This window comes from Orbicella faveolata, unplaced genomic scaffold (genome assembly GCF_042242905.1).
Source record: "Orbicella faveolata isolate gen_17 unplaced genomic scaffold, um_ofav_v1 contig_4, whole genome shotgun sequence".
Taxonomy (NCBI): Eukaryota; Metazoa; Cnidaria; class Anthozoa; order Scleractinia; family Merulinidae; genus Orbicella; species Orbicella faveolata.
In genome coordinates this window covers 2,685,940-2,705,501 of record NW_028301569.1, presented here as the reverse complement: position 1 = coordinate 2,705,501, position 19,562 = coordinate 2,685,940, and the positions used below count along the sequence as shown (strand labels likewise).

General features: G+C 38.4%; 2 protein-coding genes across 2 annotated transcripts; one reads left to right on the top strand and one right to left on the bottom strand.

Annotated features, from left to right (window-relative positions):
• Positions 1 to 101: 101 nt before the first annotated feature.
• Positions 102 to 8,563, bottom strand: LOC110065224 (heat shock 70 kDa protein 12A-like). The gene is made up of 5 exons (XM_020772334.2): positions 8,274 to 8,563; positions 4,804 to 5,108; positions 4,256 to 4,480; positions 2,622 to 2,802; positions 102 to 1,915 (listed from the first exon to the last, which is right to left on the bottom strand). The coding sequence occupies exons 1-5, from the start codon at positions 8,290 to 8,292 to the stop codon at positions 864 to 866; spliced, it is 1,782 nt and encodes a 593-aa protein (XP_020627993.1). The 5' UTR covers positions 8,293 to 8,563; the 3' UTR covers positions 102 to 863.
• A 651-nt stretch (positions 8,564 to 9,214) lies between these two features.
• On the top strand, positions 9,215 to 18,727 carry LOC110065234 (uncharacterized). Its single transcript, XM_020772344.2, has 6 exons — positions 9,215 to 9,610; positions 10,505 to 10,579; positions 11,606 to 11,840; positions 12,285 to 12,404; positions 15,479 to 15,595; positions 16,902 to 18,727. The coding sequence occupies exons 1-6, from the start codon at positions 9,411 to 9,413 to the stop codon at positions 17,256 to 17,258; spliced, it is 1,104 nt and encodes a 367-aa protein (XP_020628003.2). The 5' UTR covers positions 9,215 to 9,410; the 3' UTR covers positions 17,259 to 18,727.
• Positions 18,728 to 19,562: the final 835 nt, after the last annotated feature.

The window sequence follows — 19,562 nt, the reverse complement described above, 5'->3', positions numbered from 1 at the left end:
TCTTTGTTAAGGTAAAAATTCAAAACATCCGTTTGAATTTACACTGAATAATTATGAATTAATACGCGCATAAAATTAAGGGAACTATTTACAAAGGTGAATATTTTTCAACAAATTTTATTTTTTAACTGGTACCATTACTATAGAAAATAAAAATAACCTTCTTCTTTAGAGGAGGAGGCCACACCTTCCTGTTTCACTTTTTTCCGGAATTTTGAAAAAAATATATATATAAACTACTGAACAGTTAATGTTTTATTTAGAATTGTTACTTCTAAGGGTCGAAAATGAATTTGACTCTGAAAAAAAGCCGTTACTTATCGAGCATAGTTATGAGGTGTAATAAACTTCTCGACTTACATGTACTGCCCGGAGTAATTATGTTGCGTTAACACCAGTGCAACAAAATTTACATCAACAGGACAACATTCCTGTTGCGTTTTCCAGGTTACTCATATTTTCTTGAAATAAGCATAGTTAAATGCTCTCTATTTTAACAGGTCTACGTAGTATAATAAACTTATCTGATTTTTTTAACATCGTCTTTTCTTCCTAAGTAATATATAGTGTGTATAGTCATGACTCAAAACTGCCTTTTGTTTTAAATTTCAATTTGAGAAACAAAACGTTCTCAAGAAAAAATAATATATTAAAGTTAAACCATCACTTTAGCAAAAAAAAAAAAATTAAGCAAAAGGTTGCTACTGAATTTGTTCACTCATTGCCGAAAACTTGAAAATGTCACTTGCCTGGAGACAAGCCGCTTTAAAGACCTGACACCTTTACGTGAAAATGTAAACACTAAAACTGTTCCTAAAGTCAAACCATGTCCAAATGGCCCAAGCCAAATGTTCGCTGAGTGTTTACAAATTACAGAAAAAGTCAAGTGTAGTTTGTTCTACATTTCCGCTTGTGACATCCAAAGCCGTGACGGTTATTTCTGTTCCACCAAAATACAAGCTCGCCTCTATTTCTCTGTCACGCCCTCTTTGCGTGTCAGGGGACTGAACCTTCAGGCTTCCAATTTTGGTTAACCCGGGGTCTGTGACAAACTGAGGGTTGGTGGTGAGTGACGTGTAGAATCCAAACTTTATTTCTGTGTCGTTGGCGTACACAGGATGAAACACTTGTCGAATTCTTTGACCAACCTTCACCACTTCATTTTCTTTCACGAAGCAAGAGAATAGATCACGACATTTTTCGATGCCATCCGCCACGAATTTCTTTTCATTTGGGTGAACACCCTCGATGAAGTCTCGAGAGCAGGCACAACCGTATGTCGTGGCGACGACTCTTTCCGTAATTTTGTTGGGCATTTTACCGAACATCACGGCACCCTGAACGACTGCCTTCGCTGCATCACGTGGTACAATCACACGGCACCTGTCAGCAAACTCGTTCTTTATTTCTTGTTGAAGAAGAGAAGATTCTGCAAATCCTCCAACAAGGAGCATTACCTTCACCCTCGAAAGTTCCGGCTTGCTTAGTAGAACAGCTAAATGATCTTTCATGGCTTCCAAAACAGGCTCAAACTGCTTTTTCATGACCCTCGGACTTAGGCATAGATATTCATTTTTAATGATTTTAACTTCTTCTCCGTAACGCTTCATAGAATGGAGAAGAATTTCAGGGACAGAGGAATTGAAACTCTGTGGCAGGCGGATTCTTGTTTCTTTATTTTCCAGAGCCCGTGGCCCACGTTTCTTGTCTTCAAAGTCGCCTATCAAACGCAGCCAATCAGACGGGAACAGTTTGCGATACTCATACAGCTTCTCGGCACTAAAGAGCTCATCCAGAAGTCCTTCGAATTGATGATTTACTTTCATACCGCCATACGGTCCACCTGTTACCTTATGGATTTCCTTAATGCTACCATCATCTTGTTTTTCATGAACTGTTACATCAAGAGTTCCTCCTAGTAGCACCAAAATTGTACAATGTTAATGTGTGAATTTAAAAAATAAAAGATGTGTCATGACCGCTTTTTTGCTATATTGATTGTGACCAACTTCATGCCACCATAAAATAACTTAGGTAAAACGACATCTAGTATATCTTTCAAATTAAATATAATATATTTTGCAAATTAAATTTTATATCACCTACAAATAACTCCTCTTATTAGGCGGAGAAGATCGCAAAACTTTACTTGTTTTTGTCCCTTGTTTATGATTAAAAATACCCATAAAATATTCTTTAAAACTCTCTAGGAGCACACTACGCTTCCTTTTAAACACGCAAGATTACACATTAATACAATAACATCCCCCTCACCACACCCACATCCGCTCTCAATAAATATTACTATAATAATAGAGATACCACAAAAATATAAACAAAACGCGGTGTGCGGTAAATAAACTAAAAATGCAGAAAAAAACACCAAGCGAAAGCAATCAGGCATAGAATAGACACCGACTTACGGTTTTGAACAAAACCCCTTTCAATTAAGATTCATTTTGAAGAACGCTGTTTGTTGAGTTGTTTCCGTATTATTGTACTAGTGTTTATTAATCTTGGTCACCAGTTTGACTAACAGGGAATTTGCACTCAATCGTTTGAAATTTTCATAATCTGTAAGTTTCAACCTCTTTACATTTATCGGTTATTAATATAATTACCTCCAATGTCGACAACCATGTATTGTGCATTCAACTGGGACAGAAGTCCATCCACGGATACACTGAGTCTCTCAAGAGACTGTATTGCGCCCATTTTTCTCTCTGTACAGAATATCGCGGCTGCTTCAGGTTCCAAAGCAATTACCAACTGCCCCGGTCTGTCACGTGACACAAAACCAGCCTGTTAAATCAAAGGGCATCAGTAAGACTGTATAAATTGAGATTACACTCCTAGGAATTATGGCAGAAAATAATGCTGGAGAGAATACGAGATCCGTAATTCATCTCTCTAGCATTAGCCATTTCCACATCCCCCATGATACACCTTGTTTACCCACCCACCCACCCCCAAAAAAAAATTCTGCATAACCTTTGTTTCCTATTTCTCCTGAGTATTACAGTCGTCCCAAGAGAAACTGAAGACAATGCTCATGAAAAATTGGGGGGACAAACAAGGTGTATTATGAGGGATGTGGAAATGGTGAATAGCATATTAGTGTCACGAGATTGATGAGAAACCCAAAATGGCGACAAACTTCTCTTATGGAGCTAAACTTTCACAGTTTTCGGCAATATAAATGACCATACTTAATGGATTTCCGAGATATTTTGATCACCATGTTCCTTCACTACAGTTTTAACACAGCTATAGGTCCTTTGCATAAATGGCGAAATCCTCAGCCTCGTACTCATGTTTTCAGACGAAGGATTTTCCACATGAATGTGAAGCTTAGGATGTACAAAGTATTGTTATTAAACTTTAGGCGTCATTTATGCGTCATTTAGGTGTCATTCTATAAATCTGCGGTTGTAAATTGAACTCTGGCAATTTTCTGACCTTATGGGTAAGTACGACATCCAAGATATGGCCCTAGAGTTTTTTTTTTTTTTTTTTTTTCTATCTCTTGTTTTAGGAATTGTCAACACTTTTAGAACGAGCATTGTCAGAACCATTCCACACAGATGAATTTTTCATTAGCAAGTTTGCAAAAAAAAGAGGGTTGTTACTCTCGAGAATCCACGGTAAAATTGCCACTCCCAATTCTCATCCTGTAAGGACTTCAAAAACTTCAAGACAGGTTTAACTGATCAAAGCAAATCAATTTCAAATTAATTGTTTCCACGTTCGGGCTCATCACCAACTAATCTATTAACCCACGAACTCTATGTTTTTCATTTAACATAGACAGAACATAGACACTACGTAAAACGGAAAGAAAAGGCAGATAGGTTATGCGTATTGTTCGCCATAAGTTTAATGACGATAGTAAAGATGATATTGGAGGCCAAAAGTAATGAAGAAAACAAAGGGGTCTGAGCCGAGCGGCCCGGACCGTGCCCTTTATAGGTCACTGTGAACTGTGTTCTTGGGCAAAACTTCTTATACTCTCATAAGGCCATTCAGAAGGTCTAATGGCAATCTGACAAAATGCCTTGGAACTCAGGATGGACTGGCATTCTGTTCTGTCCAAGGCGAGCCCATATACCAATACTTCATTCATTTCATGCTACAGAAACCAGCTCCCGGCACAGGTCAGTGAGTTTACTCCCCCTATTCATTTCAAGTTCAGTGGAACACATTTGCGCCTCAATTGAACAACACATGACTTGTACAAATAGTGCTGCTACTTTACTTCGTAAGCTGCTTCTCTCATGAATTGCTTTGCTCCTGGAGTCCATATGGCGGGAACAGTTAAAACCCACTGGATATCATCCGCTTTAAATCCATCATCTCTCGTTTCGAGGCGAATGAAATTAACTGCCTCGTCCATTAGAAACCTGATGGAGTGTGCAAACACTGTCTTGGCCTCAGCACGTTTTCCATTGACGTCATAAAGGACGGCTCTCAAGTCTATGTTCTTTTGTCGTTAATGAAATAAAAAGTATTATAGTTAGTTATGTGCTATAACGTGAAGTTGCCGTCTATGTATTCGTTTCTAGATCAGCCTTGCCATGGCACATAGGATTTAAAGGAATAACGTCGATGAATACTCAAAACGTAAAGGTGATAAATATTAGATTTTCCATATATACAAATGTTCAATAACTCAGTGAAATGACACTTCAGCAATGACACCAAACAATTAGCATAATTTATATACAAATTCTTTGCATAAATTTCTACAGCCTAGCCATTTAAGACATATTGTCATCTCCAGTGATATTAAATAAGTCGTCTTACCTCTTCGTTATGCAATGACATCTTGAAATGCTGGAAAAACAAGAACTCTTTCTCTTCATAAACGCTCCTCAGATTTGCATACTTCTCTACCGCTTTGTATCCAAACGAGTCGAATGACTGGTCTGGTTTAAGTAGCAGGCATGTGGGTGTCTTGCTTGTTCGATGGCCTTGTTCATTCACCCAGTCTCTGTTCATAAAAATCGAGTCATCACCTTGCTCCTTGTTGAATGAGAACGCAAATCCACTATACGTTGTCCCGAAGTCGATGCCCACGGTTGCCAGGTAAGACTTTTCAAAATGGACACCTAAAGTTTGCACAAAAGAAACAGTTGAAAATAATCACGTCTTCACGAGTGGTCTATTGTTTACCTTAAAACTTTGCATTGGGAGATCATTTCTTTATAAATCAAGCAGTGCAAAACAAGAATATATCGCACAAGAAAACGATCCTGTCAACTTGCAATTATTTGAGGCGTTTTACGTTCGAAAGTGCAAGCCCGAACTTAATTCCCGTTAAGAATGCACTGAACTCAAAGACCTTCCATTTTGACCAGCTTAATTTTGAACTGCTTTATCACTTGTACTTATTAGCGTTTGTCCACGTTATTGTATATGCCCGGAATTAATTCCCGGTAGAATGCGAGTCAGAGTACTTTTATCTTGAACTGCTTTATCACCTATCACTCATTAGCGATTGTCCACATTATCATATCTGCCATTACCACAATTACACTCCTTGCCCTTACTACATATTCAAATCATTCACGTCACCTACACCAAGTTTATTTCACGCACTATTGAATATTTTCTTTCATTCCCTGATGATGCCGTTGAAAAGCGAAACCTCCGAATAAAAAATACAGTAGCTCAAGGCCTCAGTGGAACCAATATATCTATCTATAGAATGGGTTGTATTTCGTTTAAATTTTTTCAAGGAGTGTTTCCAATAGTGACTATTTTGTAGAGATTTCTAAAGTTTTAGTACAGTGTAACTGTACTGTTTGTATATTTTTGTGTGTGGTTGTGTTATTGTTTTTGTTGTTCTTCTTCTCTGAGGGGAGGAGGTGGTAGCAAGAGGTCATGAGTTTGGTTTATCAATTTCATTAATAACGAAGTATTTAGACCGATAACATCAGCTGTAATGTCGACTTGAAACTCATTCATTTTGAAGAAACCATGTTGATCTATTTATTACTTCACATTAGTGCTATTCAAATGCTTTCTGTCAAGTTATATCAAAACCATATCTTCTTTCTCGGGATAGCTTTGTTTCTCAGTCAGGATTGAGCCCATAGATTTGAGCTAAAAGATAGCAGAGCGTAATTTTACGCAGGAGCTGCAAAAGATCAATATTTGTATGGATCAGCTCTACCTTGTTTGCTGAGATGATTTCTCATAAGGTGACAGTAATCTCCGGTAGAAGCATTTTAACCCATGTTTTTGAGTACCGTCTATTTTCTTGGCACCTCATGAAACTAGTTAATGCAATTAACTTCAAACTGCAGCACCGTGGTAAAAACAGCTTTCTTACAGAATCGACAAATAACCAAGTTGATTTTATTGATTCTATGACTAGTGGGGTATGATTGCTCTAGTGTTACAAAAATATCTACCATTGGTTCACCAAGACAAATTTCGATCTACAAATAATATTCCACTGAGTAATTAAACAAAAGTAAACAGGGTATGTTTATTTTGCAAAACAACGAAGTAACGTGCAAGGAAAAGTTGGGTTAGAGACTGGGACTAGCAAAAATGTTGATAATTTAGTAAAAGTATAATTTAAAGAAATAATAATTTGTTCTTTACTGTCTATCTTTTTAAGCTTAACATGAAACATAATTATGTTGGGTAGCTGAAATGGCTCCTTCACATAATTAATTTACTACGAGCACTAATACCGTCATTCTTATCAGGATGGAAATGATAATATATAGTCCTTTTATCTACACGTACGGTAAACAAAATTAGTTAGCTTTTCCTGGATATATCGAATTGTAATTAGCATGATAAGGGGGTAAACACTTGAGAAAGTTTAAAACACTTATGTGGAGGGGGTTCAGATCCACCTTAAATTGTCGAAAACTTGAGATGGGTCTGAACCCCCCCCCCCCCCCCTACCCTCTTTCCCTGCGGAATTTTTGAAACTTTTCAAGAAGTTTTATCCTAACATGCTTATCATAATTCGATTATAAAATATGGGGTCCGTTGGATTACTCTTGGGGTTATAACTAGTTATAATGTTTCTATAGTAATTTATTATGCTATGGAAGTTGTTTACTTCTGGGTATTTGTGTGTTACCAATATTAATGTTACTTGATATTGAGTGGTGGAAATGATCCGTTAAAGTAGAACAGCTGCCACCTGCTGGAAACTGTTGCCAGTCAGATAAAGGCAGGATGCAATGAAATAACAGTCGAAATTAGTAAATCAGGAATATTTATTTGCCTGGGGTGGTATTACTTTTTTAGAAAATATCGGACAAAATAGTTAATGACTCCCACAATAACATTTTTTTTATTATTACCTTTCCAGTAATTAACAGAGTCAGGATGTAAAGGTCGCAAAGTAAAGTTGCGTTGAAACCTAAATTCCTGTTTATCTCGGCCAGCTCTTGACGCTATAGAGTCAGTTTTTCCTAATAGCTAATCGTAATATACGCGCCCCTCTTCTCGAACGATTGCATGTTTCATTTAAAGATAAAAGTCACAAAGTCTTGTCCCGGGTGATTGTAAATTCCTGATTCAAAGGCGCACACTGACGCGAACGATGACACATCTGTCACATTGCAACCGCTCTATTGCAAGGATGACGCTACGGGTGTCGCACTCAGTTCGATTTGTCGACATTTTGAGTGCCATAACTAAAGTATTAAATTCTATCTTCGAAATTCTATCTGCATCAAAATTTATATGAATATGTGGTTATTATCCCAGTAACACTTTTGGAAGATAATAAACCACCATGATGTAGATATTATTCTTCAAATAGGTCGAAAAGGTTACCCTATTCCCAGCTTGTTTGCGCTTAAACAAAGAAGCACACGCGAAGCATCTCCAAAACTGAGCCGCGGTTTTTAGTTCGGCATATTTAATGCTTTTGTGGTGTTCGGCAAATAAGTAAATGGATGCTGATCTCGGTGTCACACCGGCGAACGAGCGCTTTAAATTCATGTTTGTTCAAGATTTTCATGGAACAAATCACAATTACATGATTAGCTCGTGGATCAACAGGCGCGGAAACATGAGCCGTTCCAAACACGCCATTGATATATAAAATAGAGCCAACAGTGAATTTTATATTCATCCTTTCAATTGGAAACGATTTTAATCTTTTCTTAGTTCTAGGGAAGTCAAAACAGTTCAATGTCAGTGCTTGATTTACTCGGATTTTCCTAAATACAGATGCGACTACGTGGTGTTCACGTTTGAAGAATACTATTTAAAAAAAAGGCTACACTGAGTGTTACCTGCTGATGAAGAAGCCATGCCTCGCCGGGGTCTATATCCTGCAACCAAGACGATGCAGCTGGACAACAACAAGATTCTCCGAGCAAATGATCATAAATTTGAGACGAACACGGGTAATTTCCCCCCGGGATATTTCCCGGAATCCTCGTCTGGACAATAAACAAAGTTACGTATAAACATGTCCGCCGCTATTCTTAGAAATGATTCAGAAACAACTTCAGCATTGTTTTTAACTGGAAAGATGCAAGATAAATTGCTTAGGATTACATTCATTTATCTGGCTTTTATTTGCATGAGCATTCAAATTTCTGCCCGATTGTAATGAGGAAAATGAGTCTAAACAGCTGTAATACATGCCCTATTTCAGATCGAAATGGTCAAAAATCAATATCCAATCAAAACGGCTTATTATTTAGGAGGGAGAACCACCTTCACGAGGTGATCACGACATCATTATCCGTGTTCATATTATTAACAATGAACAAGGAGCGATGTTGACAACAAGATTTTGTGACAAGGCAGTAGCTCTTCACGAAATGTACCCTTAGTAGCCGAAATAAAATGATATTGCGATCAAATACCGACGTTTATTACAGTGATTGACGAAGGAGTCGAGGTGGATTCCCTCAATGTTTGTTCTTTGATCTTCACGATCACATAACTGCAATGCCTTATATTGTCACGCCACCCAGATCAATATGAGGAATTATTAAATTGTGAATCTGGCCTTAGGATTGCACTCAGCCCACATCACAAATACCCGTTTGTTCTCAGAAAAATCTTCTTCGTAAAAACGAAAGACCGAACAGCATCTAGACTTAGAGAAAACTTATTTTTGCCAATTCAAAGGTCGCAACTTCCTGTTTGAAATTTCCGAGAAATAACATAATCGCGTGATGGAACCTCCGAGTATTTTTTTTGTCATAAATTTATTTTATTATACTTTTGAATGGAATGTACCAAATACATCATTAGTGTTACCTATGTGTTTCAAATGGATGATTAGTGTTACCCATGCGTGTCGACTCCATGTCCTTAATGAACCAACTTCCGGCCTTGCTTCTAGGAAAAGAAACATCCGGGAAGTTCACAAGTTTCCTGTAACCACATTGTGTTTGTGAAAATTCGGTTCGGCCATGGCATATTATCGAAGATCACCAGTGTCGAACTCCATTCAGCCTTGTGGAAACGTTTCCTTTAAAGGTTCGAGCTCGTCTGCCAGTGTAAATAACAATGAATGGTCTACAGAGGACCTCATAAAAGCATCGAGACAACTTCCCGTACGTCTTGAGAAATTACAGCAAGAAAACAAAGAACTTAAGCAGGAGCTTCAAAGGTATATGTCAGTCTCATTTATTCAGTCCTTGCATGTTGGATGCTTAACTCAGTGTTAACTGTTTTTAATTGGAAATCTGCGTCCGTAAACGAAACGCCATGAAGCACTTGATCCGGTGAGAAAGATGACATGCAAAATCTGAATTGGACCAAGCATATAATAATATCCATGTTCGGGCGACCGATTTTATCTATAGTTCTAGAATTCCCGATGTGCCTCGCTATGTAAAGTGCGTTCCTTGTAAGAAACAGCAATTGGCACTGATCTCCAATTGGTGTTGTTTTAAAAGCAAAGCAACGGAAGAGCCACTCGTAAATTTACTATAATCCTCTGGTCAGCTATGCTTGCGTGACAAACTTAAATATTCGATAAGTGAAAGCGATCTCTTTGAACTGAATTTAATAAATCGTTCGCAGGCAGCCGGGAAGTGTTTTGAAAAAAAAAAAAATAGACATCTGGCAGTCTGCAATTCTTGTAGCCGGAATTTCCACGTAATATCTCATTTAATTCTTTTTAGAATAGTACTGAGATCTTTGTTTAGGAATGTCGAGCGATTTCAGGTATTATTACTGTATTCGAGAAATTTTCGAGCTTGGGTATCCCATAAAATCTTGATGTTTTTGACAGTCCTGATATTGGATATTCCTGCTCTGACTAACGGATTCAGCTTGAGATCACAGAATAATATTAATAAAAATTACAACTGAAAACCTCTGAAAATATTCAATATATATTCAAAACACCGAGCGATTTTAAACAGTATTTCAAATTTTAAATGAGATAATTCGTGTAAATTCTATAAGAATTTTAGGCTGCCATGTATGTAGTTTTTCCAAAATACTTTCCGGCTGCCTGGTATGTAGAGACATATTAGTAAATCCTATCTCCTAATAGGTTACGTGAGAGTAAGGACAGTTACAGTCATGAGAAGGGACAACTCTTGGCGGAAAATCAAAGCCTAAGACAAAGGTATGCATCATAACGGTCTTTTGCACTATTTATTACAAATTAAGATAGAAACTGCAGTTACTCGAGTTTCACGCTTAAAGCGATCATCAGACTGAGAAAGTCTGATGATAAGTTGTAATTTGTATTTCGCTTTACACGTATTTGTATCGAGCACTCCTACGATTGTGTGAAACCACTTCTATTTTCCTTTCTTTTTTCCTTGTTTATACCCATATTTAAATTAGAGAGGCCCCCGTAGGGGTTTTTGGGATACGGGATATTTGGGTAAAAAAAACTACGGGAGACAGGATATTTGAGGGAAAAACTAATGGTATGTGGAATAATAAGACCAGATAAAACAGGAAATAAAGTAAAAAAATCTTGCACCTGGAATGAATATGGGATACAGGATATCTAGGCCAAACAATAAGGAGATGTGGGATACTCAGACCCCCCCCCCCCCCTCCCCCCTCCCCCTCCCTTAATTAGGACTCATTTGAACTTGTTTCATTAATTAAACTTAAACGAAGAGAGGTACCTTTCCAGTATAGATGCCGATAAATAGAGGTTGAGGTAATCTTGCCATTGCACTTATTTTGACACCACTATCCTCTAAAATATTGTAAATATTTTGAACAGTTCTTGTCTTATATAAGCAGAAGGAAATGAAAATAGGTGAACTGTAAATGAAGTACAGATGTATTAACAAAAATGTCCTGATAATAAATGTAAAGAGCCTTCCAACTACTCCAATCCATCGTCAGAGTAATTTACGTAAAGATTTCAAATGAAGCTCTTGAAAATTTTAGTGGCATGCCCCCGGTGCACTGCCCCCGGTGCACTGCCCCCGGTGCACTGCTCCCGGTGCACTGAAGGCACGTGTGCTATCATAACAAGACACCATTCCTTTGGAGAGACTCTCCTCTGTAGGGGTATGTTTTCTTAACCACGATCGTCGTGTTGAGTTACTTCTAACGTTATTATATTTATTTCCATATTCGTCCTTGCAAGATGATCAGTTGTGTCATACCATGTTGTATTTCCCAGATGTGCTGCCATGGCAGAGAGAAGAGTCAACATGGACCAACGAAGAACTGAAAATACGTTGAGCGCAAACAGGCAGTCCGATCTTGAAAAAGAGTATAAAAGTGACTTTAGGGATGGGAAGCGTGTGGATGCAATTGATGTGATTGAGGCTAAACTAAACAAAACTCGAAAAAGAAACCAATTAAATGCGGATGACCAATTAAAGGCGTACAGGCTTGCATGTTACATCTTTGAGGTACCCAGCTATTTTACATTCTGACGGTTTAAACTATTAAGTGAACCTTTCTTTTGTTGTTGATACATACTATCCGTTTGTGTCCCGATGCCTCAGTACCTCTATACAACTGCCGTCCTTTAGAAATTCTAAATTGAACTTATCTCACTATTATGTCACAAAACTGGTGCGGGTGATTCGATGCACTCTGCTGGTATACATACCAAGAACATTAAGAAAAATGTTAAAAGCGTAAAGGTTTGTGTTTGAACCACTCATGAGAAGAAAATACTGATATAGCTTAGGTCTATGGTTGGTTCATCCTTAAGCTAGAACCAATACGAGATCCATTACCCCATAGCAACTAGGGCTAAAGGTAGATCTTCTAACTATAGGTCTATACACCAGTCAGGTTAAGGGCTTTAATTCCTAGTAACTGCTTATTTATATTCTTCTTTTGTATAGATGTCGTATGAATGTTCGCTGAGGGCAAGAGATACATTTCTTACCTTTTATTCATCACTGTTGGACACCTTAGTCACCGACGCTCCCACAATTGGTTCATCGGATGCGAAATATAGAAAGGTTGGTGATTTCTTGTAAACATTTTCGCTTCAGCTGACTAAGCTAATGACAGATACTTCCCTGAAAATATCAAGGATTCAGACACTATAAGCTCTTTTAAAAGTAAACTTAAGTCATTTTATTTTACTAGACTTTTAAATGTTTTTGATGGTGACAATTTTCGTTCTTTTAAATTAATTTGTCCTAAGTATCCCCCGTGTTAATATTTTCTTTGTCTGTACTTGTTAAGTTGATTAGTATATTTTAGATTGTATTTGTGTTATTTTGATTATTTGATTTGTAGTTAGTCGGGTCAGGGAAGGGTTTTCTCGGGATATTTTTTAGGGGGTTGGGTGTAGGTGTATTAACCAAGTAGGGGACTTATGTCCTATTGTTAAGCACCTGTACTTGTACGAATCCATAAATAAATAAATAAACGGTACTGTATTTGACGAGATTGAAGTTGTCCGAATTGACTTTAGTCTATCGATCATACCCGCTAGCTCGTGCTTTGTTTCGTGCTAACTTCACTAGTAACAGCAAGCGGATGGAGCATTCTACCCATCAACCCATAGACACCTTCCAATCTTTACGAGGTCTACAAGTCACAGTTAGGACAGTCTTTTCCAGTCCTACAGCTTAGAATAGTCCGATGTCTGGTTATAATGTCGGCGCTTAAATCCGATTTCTCTAGCATGGAATTGCTTATTCCTTTAGGCTCCTCGTGTCCACAATGCTACGTCAGCGGACTCTGTCGCCGTCGTCTCTGCTGTATTCCAGCTGATGTTTGCTTTTCTCACGTCGTCCTCGACTGACCTTTCCCAGGTTTAAACAGGCCTTCCCACCCGTCTTTTGTCCTGTGAATTCCACGTCAAAGCAAGCGTGGTTGGTTTTCCCAGCGTCTGACCTATGCAAGCCAATATCCGTCGTGTTATCTCAGTTTGTGTCTGCCCTTGTCCTGCTCAAACGTTCTTTGTAACTTATCTTATTTGGCCAGTGAATCTAGAGGATCGTTCTGAGGTATTTGCAGTTAGTAGAGCTTTGTAACCTATTCGATATTAATTGTGTTACTTTCCAGGTTTCGGAGCCATGTAGGACCATAGATTTCACTTAAGTAGTAAAGATGCGCAGCTTGGTTTAAGTGGAAATCGATGAGGCATTCCAGACTGCTCTGAGCATTGTAATTAAAGGCTAGTTTGGCTTGGCCTATTTTGCACTTGCCCAGCTAAGTGAAGCTTTCAACATCTTTCGGTTCCTCGCCATTTAACTTGATTTGACCCTGCTGTTTTTTTATAGTTTACACCGAGGCTGGATTTCTCTGCAATCAATCTTGGCTTGAATTTGATTGCAGTGTCTGAGAAAGAAAACATAAATCATCCGCGCAAAATCGACAACCATCATAAATGATCACCGGGGCAGCAAACAGCGTCAACGAATTCTTATGTTCATTTGAAAAGGGTCTGGCAGTTTCCACTGAATTGTCCACGACTTGACGAGAGGATGACTCATATGGGTTCTGGGTTGGCTTAATGAACTTTAATGGAATTACATAGCGGCGCGTGATTTGCCAAATGACGTTACTATCAACATTGTTGAAAGCAGTCGAAAGCGATCGAAAGTCTACCTTTCGTTGCACTAATCAATGATTATCTTAGAGTGGTAATTTGGTGAGTGCAGGATCTATATTTCTTATGCCCTGACTGATTACGTCGCAGTTGTTTGTCAAGGGCATCTTTCAGCCTTTCAAAAACAATGCGGCACAATACTTTGCTGGCAATTAAAAAAGAGTGTAACTCCGCGCTAGTTATTACAAAAGCCTAGATCCTCCTTTTTAGGCAGCTTCACCAGATGCTGTCCATTGTGGTGGAACCTTCTCTACTTCCAGTGGATATGATTGTAGCATTTCTGTTGTAATGCAAAGATCAACGTTCAGTGCCTAAGGCGGGATGCCGTGTGGTCCTGCTGCCTTCCAGCTCTTTAATTTTTTTAGGGCTCTAACAACCTCTGCTGTAGATGCCATCAGAGGTCCTTCCGTATGAATGCTCCCAGGCATACAGGGGTAGGTGATCTGTTTAAGATGTCATGGGATTTGCCCAACTCGCTCTTTGCTCTGGCGTTAAGGAAATGGTTCTGCCTTCCTTATCCTCGACTTGGTTTGTCTGTTTGCGTCCCTTTCCCGACATCGTTTGGCTATTTTATATAGCCTTTGTATGTTACGCTGCCCTGCTGCATTTTCAGCTTCAGTGGCCACAACATTGTTCTCCTTCCATCCCTGTTTAACCGCGAATACCTAGGTCTCTCTTTTTGCCCTTTTTACAGCCGTTGATCTCCTTCTTGAGGCATTTCCTCTGCGTAGTAAAAAAAGATCCGAGATTCTTTAGACAGCTGTTCCTTTCGATTACTTGCCGCTCTACCTAAGACCTCATCGCATGACTCTTACCACGTCTTTTTTAATCTCGCCCAGTGATTGTAAGATAGGTGGTGATCAGAGGCAATTTCTGGCCCTCTCTCTACTCTCACCACCAACAAACTTGTCCTCCATTTCTTTGAATTTGTAATATGGTCACACTGTTTTGAATTCCGTCCATCCCGAGATATCCATGTGGCTTTGTAAATGGCTCCGAGGGGAAAAATGCTTCCACCGATGACTAGATCACTGAAGGTACAGAAATTGGTGAGCCACTTTTCAATCTCATTCATTTAGCCTACCCCATTGTGGCACATGACCCTTTCCTTGATAGCATTGTCAGGTCCCACCTTGTTGTTGAAGTCAAACTTGATAATTTTGATATCTCGTCATGGCATATGATCTAGAACGCCTTAGAGACTACTACAGAATATTTCTTTCTGTAGCATTACGCACCAAGAATTACAGCTGCACTGGATAAGATGTCAAAACTTAAACAGTCTCGTCCGAAGTAAATCTGTTATCGCTAGGTGAATCTAATTATCATGAAACAAGTACAAATATCAGGCAACAAATTGAAAAGAGAGGACTCTGTTCTCAGGGACCCAAGTGATAATTTCTCTAGTTCAGAAACACAGATTTTTTTTAGATATATGCCTTTGTAATAAATTCGTTGTAAACGTTATAGCTTCATGATTTCAAGCCATCGAGAACCTCCAGAGCTGTAATGCAAGAGTCGTCAAATGAGGTGATGGTCCACGTGAAAGAGGCAGCTAGAAGTCACAATTTGGAGAATCTTGTAAAGGTGAGGTGACTTTCCGTCAACAAATCAAAAAAATGTTTGTAATAGATGGGAGCCAAATTGTTAAGAACACAAAATTAAGTTGCTCAGAGTGTTGCGTTAAGACCAAAACTTACATAGGGAATGCGACGGGCTTAAAATATGCCTTCAACTTTTTTTGCAACATAAGTCCAACTCATCAGCTTGGATAAACTCAGTACATTACAAAAAAAAACAATATTACTTTAAAACGAATATTTAACAGTCACTCTTACAATACGATCATTGTAATAACCTTTCTTCTTTTGATGGGGTAGTAACAGTTTCCACCACTTTCCAGCAGGTATACTTTGATTTTTTATTTTTACACTCTTTATCAGGTATATATTCAAAGGAGCTTCAGTAGGAAACTTTCGGGACGTGAGAAAAATAAAAGAGCACATTTCACGTGAAGGAAACCTTATCCAAACAGTTCACAATAGACCATATTCGTATTCTCGGTGCGGTGATGAACTGGAACTAGCTTGTAATAGAGGCTCACGTGGAGGAAAATCATTAAGAAGAGATTTATGTCAGATGCATTTGATAAGACTTTCCGCATTAGCCTCAGTTGTAAGCTAGTTCAACTCCAGTAGCGAAAATACGATTATGGTCTGTTCGAATTTATGCATCACGCTCAAAACTTCCGTCCCCGTTTTCAACCAATTAAATCCTTAGTTATATGACAATATGAATTGTATTTCAAAAACCTGTTTACAAGGAATTAAAGGTGCCTATTTGAAACAATGTGTACAAGAAATGGCTGTGATTTTGTTCTCAAAATCATTCCATATTGATACTCTGCCCGGAGCCACAGAAGAAGTCATTTTCATCTTACTTTTTATCTACATATGTTTGTTTGTTTGTTTTGTTTTGTTGCATCATTGTTAAGTTGTGCTACTTTTCGGGGTGCATTGCTTTCAAAACCTATGGAAATGGTTTGAGTATCATTTAAGATCCAATTATTGGTGAACAATTTTTTTGCTTCCATCATCAATCGGAAAAATGGAAGTTTGACATTGCCCTATAGGTCGTGCATATGCTGTTTTCCAGAGGCACTGACCGGAATTTGTACCATTAAGCTAGCCCCACCCTGGGGCATTCGCAACGTTTTTTTTGTTGTTGTTGTTGTTGTTGTTGTTTTGTTTTGTTTTTTTGTTTAAAAAATAAATTTTTAAAAAAATGTAAATGCCAGCCAGGCGAATGCCCTGGGAGGGGTAGGATGAGCAGACTTGGAATTGACGGAGCTATAAGTTCTTTGCTAATATATTAATTATATGTATCTTTCTAGATGAATAAGAAGGAGATCAAAGAGAAATGGAAGGAACAGTATAAGCAAGAGAATCTTCCGAGTTACGATAAAAGCCTCAAGAATGAATTGAAAGATTACATTGCATACTGCACCCGATTTGCTTGGCGTATTGTGACTCAAGTGCCACCTCTGAAGATCGACTACAGGAGTTCAACTTATAATTCTGCAAGTCATAATGAAAGCCAGGCATTCTCGTCGTATGCTTCACAGCACCCGCCCGGACGTTGGGCCAGTAGGCAGGAACGTCCTAAAATCGTTAAATGTTACGTATGGCCTACATTACATGATTTTGATGGCAGGGTAATAGAGAAAGGAGAGGTCGTTTTGGCAGAGTAAAGTGCTGGTTGCTTTGTCTCTTTCGTTTAGAATGCAGTTTGTCAATTTAGTATAATAAGAAACGATACTATGTACGTGGTTTTGACTTTATTCGTGGAATCAAACTTCTGATGATTCTCAGATAATAGTCGTTGCACGCATTTATCATACAACTCGTGAAATGTCCTTGTATAATATCCGGGCAAATCAATAGATACACTCGCTGAACATTTCATGGCTTCCCTATGAGAACTCAGCCGCTTGCCATGGAAAACGGTGAGACGTGCGCGTGCGGAAAAAAAATCTTTTGCTCTTAACTGCACACGGGTAATATAAAACTTTATATTTGCTTGAATGCAGCAACGTCATGTAATGAAACCAGAAGGTAATTGCTATTGCTTCCTTCAATTCCTAAGTTAGCACTAGTCCATTTTTCATAGTGAATTATATGCCTAGATCGAAATGCGAGTTTGAAAACAAGTCAGTGTGGAAACACCAATAAATAATAACATTACAGGTACTTGTGGACCATAATCCAAAATGGACAATTAATTTTGGTTGAAATGGTTTGGTTTCTTCAGTTCAGTTTGTTCTTCAGTTGATTTCCTCTCTACTTTTTACAAGAAATGTCATCATTTAACATTAGGAATATCAAAATGCTATTATTGTGATATTATCATAATAACTTGATTTGTTTTTTTCTCAAGCATCTGAGCGGGCCGGTTCCTAAATCCTCGAATTTGATTGGCTAATGATACGCACGTGACCGGTCCAGCTTTTTACGGTACGGCCCACAGGCCGGATTTTTTCCCCGCTGCCTAAATTTCGCTCCTAGAAGTTAGCGGTAATCGTCAATCTTTTGCCTTTTCTACACATCCATCGACGATTAGTCAACGCAAGTTTATCTCTGCTCACTTTGAAATGGCAAGGAAAGTCACTGTAAGTAAATTTAATTGAGTGTTTCGAAGTTGTGAGAGTTTGCTTGATTGTTTGTAGCTTGGCGCTGTAATGGCGCGTAATCCTGTGTTTCTCTCGCCGTAAAATTTGAGTCAATTTCAGTCGAGTTTACCTCTCTGATCGTTGCTGTATTTAAGAGAATTTCTGTGGAATACGTTTAACGAATTTCCTCGCTTTCTTTCGGTAGAAAAGTCTGATTTCAAGTGATTTTAAAAGCAGCGACTGACAAATTGTTTTCGTAGTAAAACTTCAAACTTCACATGAAATTTCACACCACAAAAACAACTTTGGAAAACTTAACTGGTGAAATAAATGCAACTAACACAAAGCAGTTCGAAAAAAATCTGTTCCTTAATACATATTTCTTTTTCTACTATCCGGGTTACCCACTCGTTGCCAAGATTTTTTACAAATCGTTAGTAGACGGCGCGCAAGCCGATTCAATGACAAGAATTGCGTAAACAAACCCATCTGTAATATGTAAAACCAATTTACTGCAGGAAAAAAAAATAAACATGTTATTTGCGAGTCTATCTTTTTGTCGAGGGTCGACGGTCGACGGTCCCATGTCGAGGGTCGAGAGTCGAGGGTCGAGGGTAATATCTTTTTCTGGGTTTGTTGTTTTACTCCTTATTGTAGGCTCGATTTCCGCCGCTCAGTCGAGTCCGATCTACATGTTCTTCCCCGATTTGATTAAATGTAGTCTTCTCGATTCAGATATCTTTTTGGGTCCCATGTCGAGAGTTTAATAATATATGACAGACCTGATGATTTATCTATAACCTTCTATAACATTCAAAGTCCGATTTTTCATGTGACTTCATCACGCTGGATGTTTTGGCCGATGTACTAATGTCATCAACTTTGGCTATCCGCGTAGAAATAAATCAAAACATTAAGTTTTGCTGTTGTAATTTCTTCAACAAAAAGATAACACATAGAGATAACAGAATGTGGTTCGCGTTAATATTTGTATTGATATTGACAATGTTGTGTCAAAGTGCCTCACTCGCTTCGAATGTCACATTTTTAGCTTCAGATTTTTCACGGTGGAAAACAAAGAACAACGCCTTCCCTGGCTTCGTTTGTGTACCTTCTTTTCTATGTCGCTGTAGTTGTTTAGGTCGTGTTACTACCAATGCGATTTCGTGGAGTGTTGACTTCATTGCTTTACAGTGTTATTGACGGACCGCAATGAGAAATATTCCTTTGCCATCTATCAAACAGGAACTGTAGGTGAAATCTGGAGGCGATGGAAGCTTTGGAAGCAAATTTACGGTTATTTTCTTCCTTCGGTAAATTCCCTGTTAAAAAAAAAAATATCTGTGAGTTTTGCGATCTAAATTATCACTCTCCTTCGGTAAACTT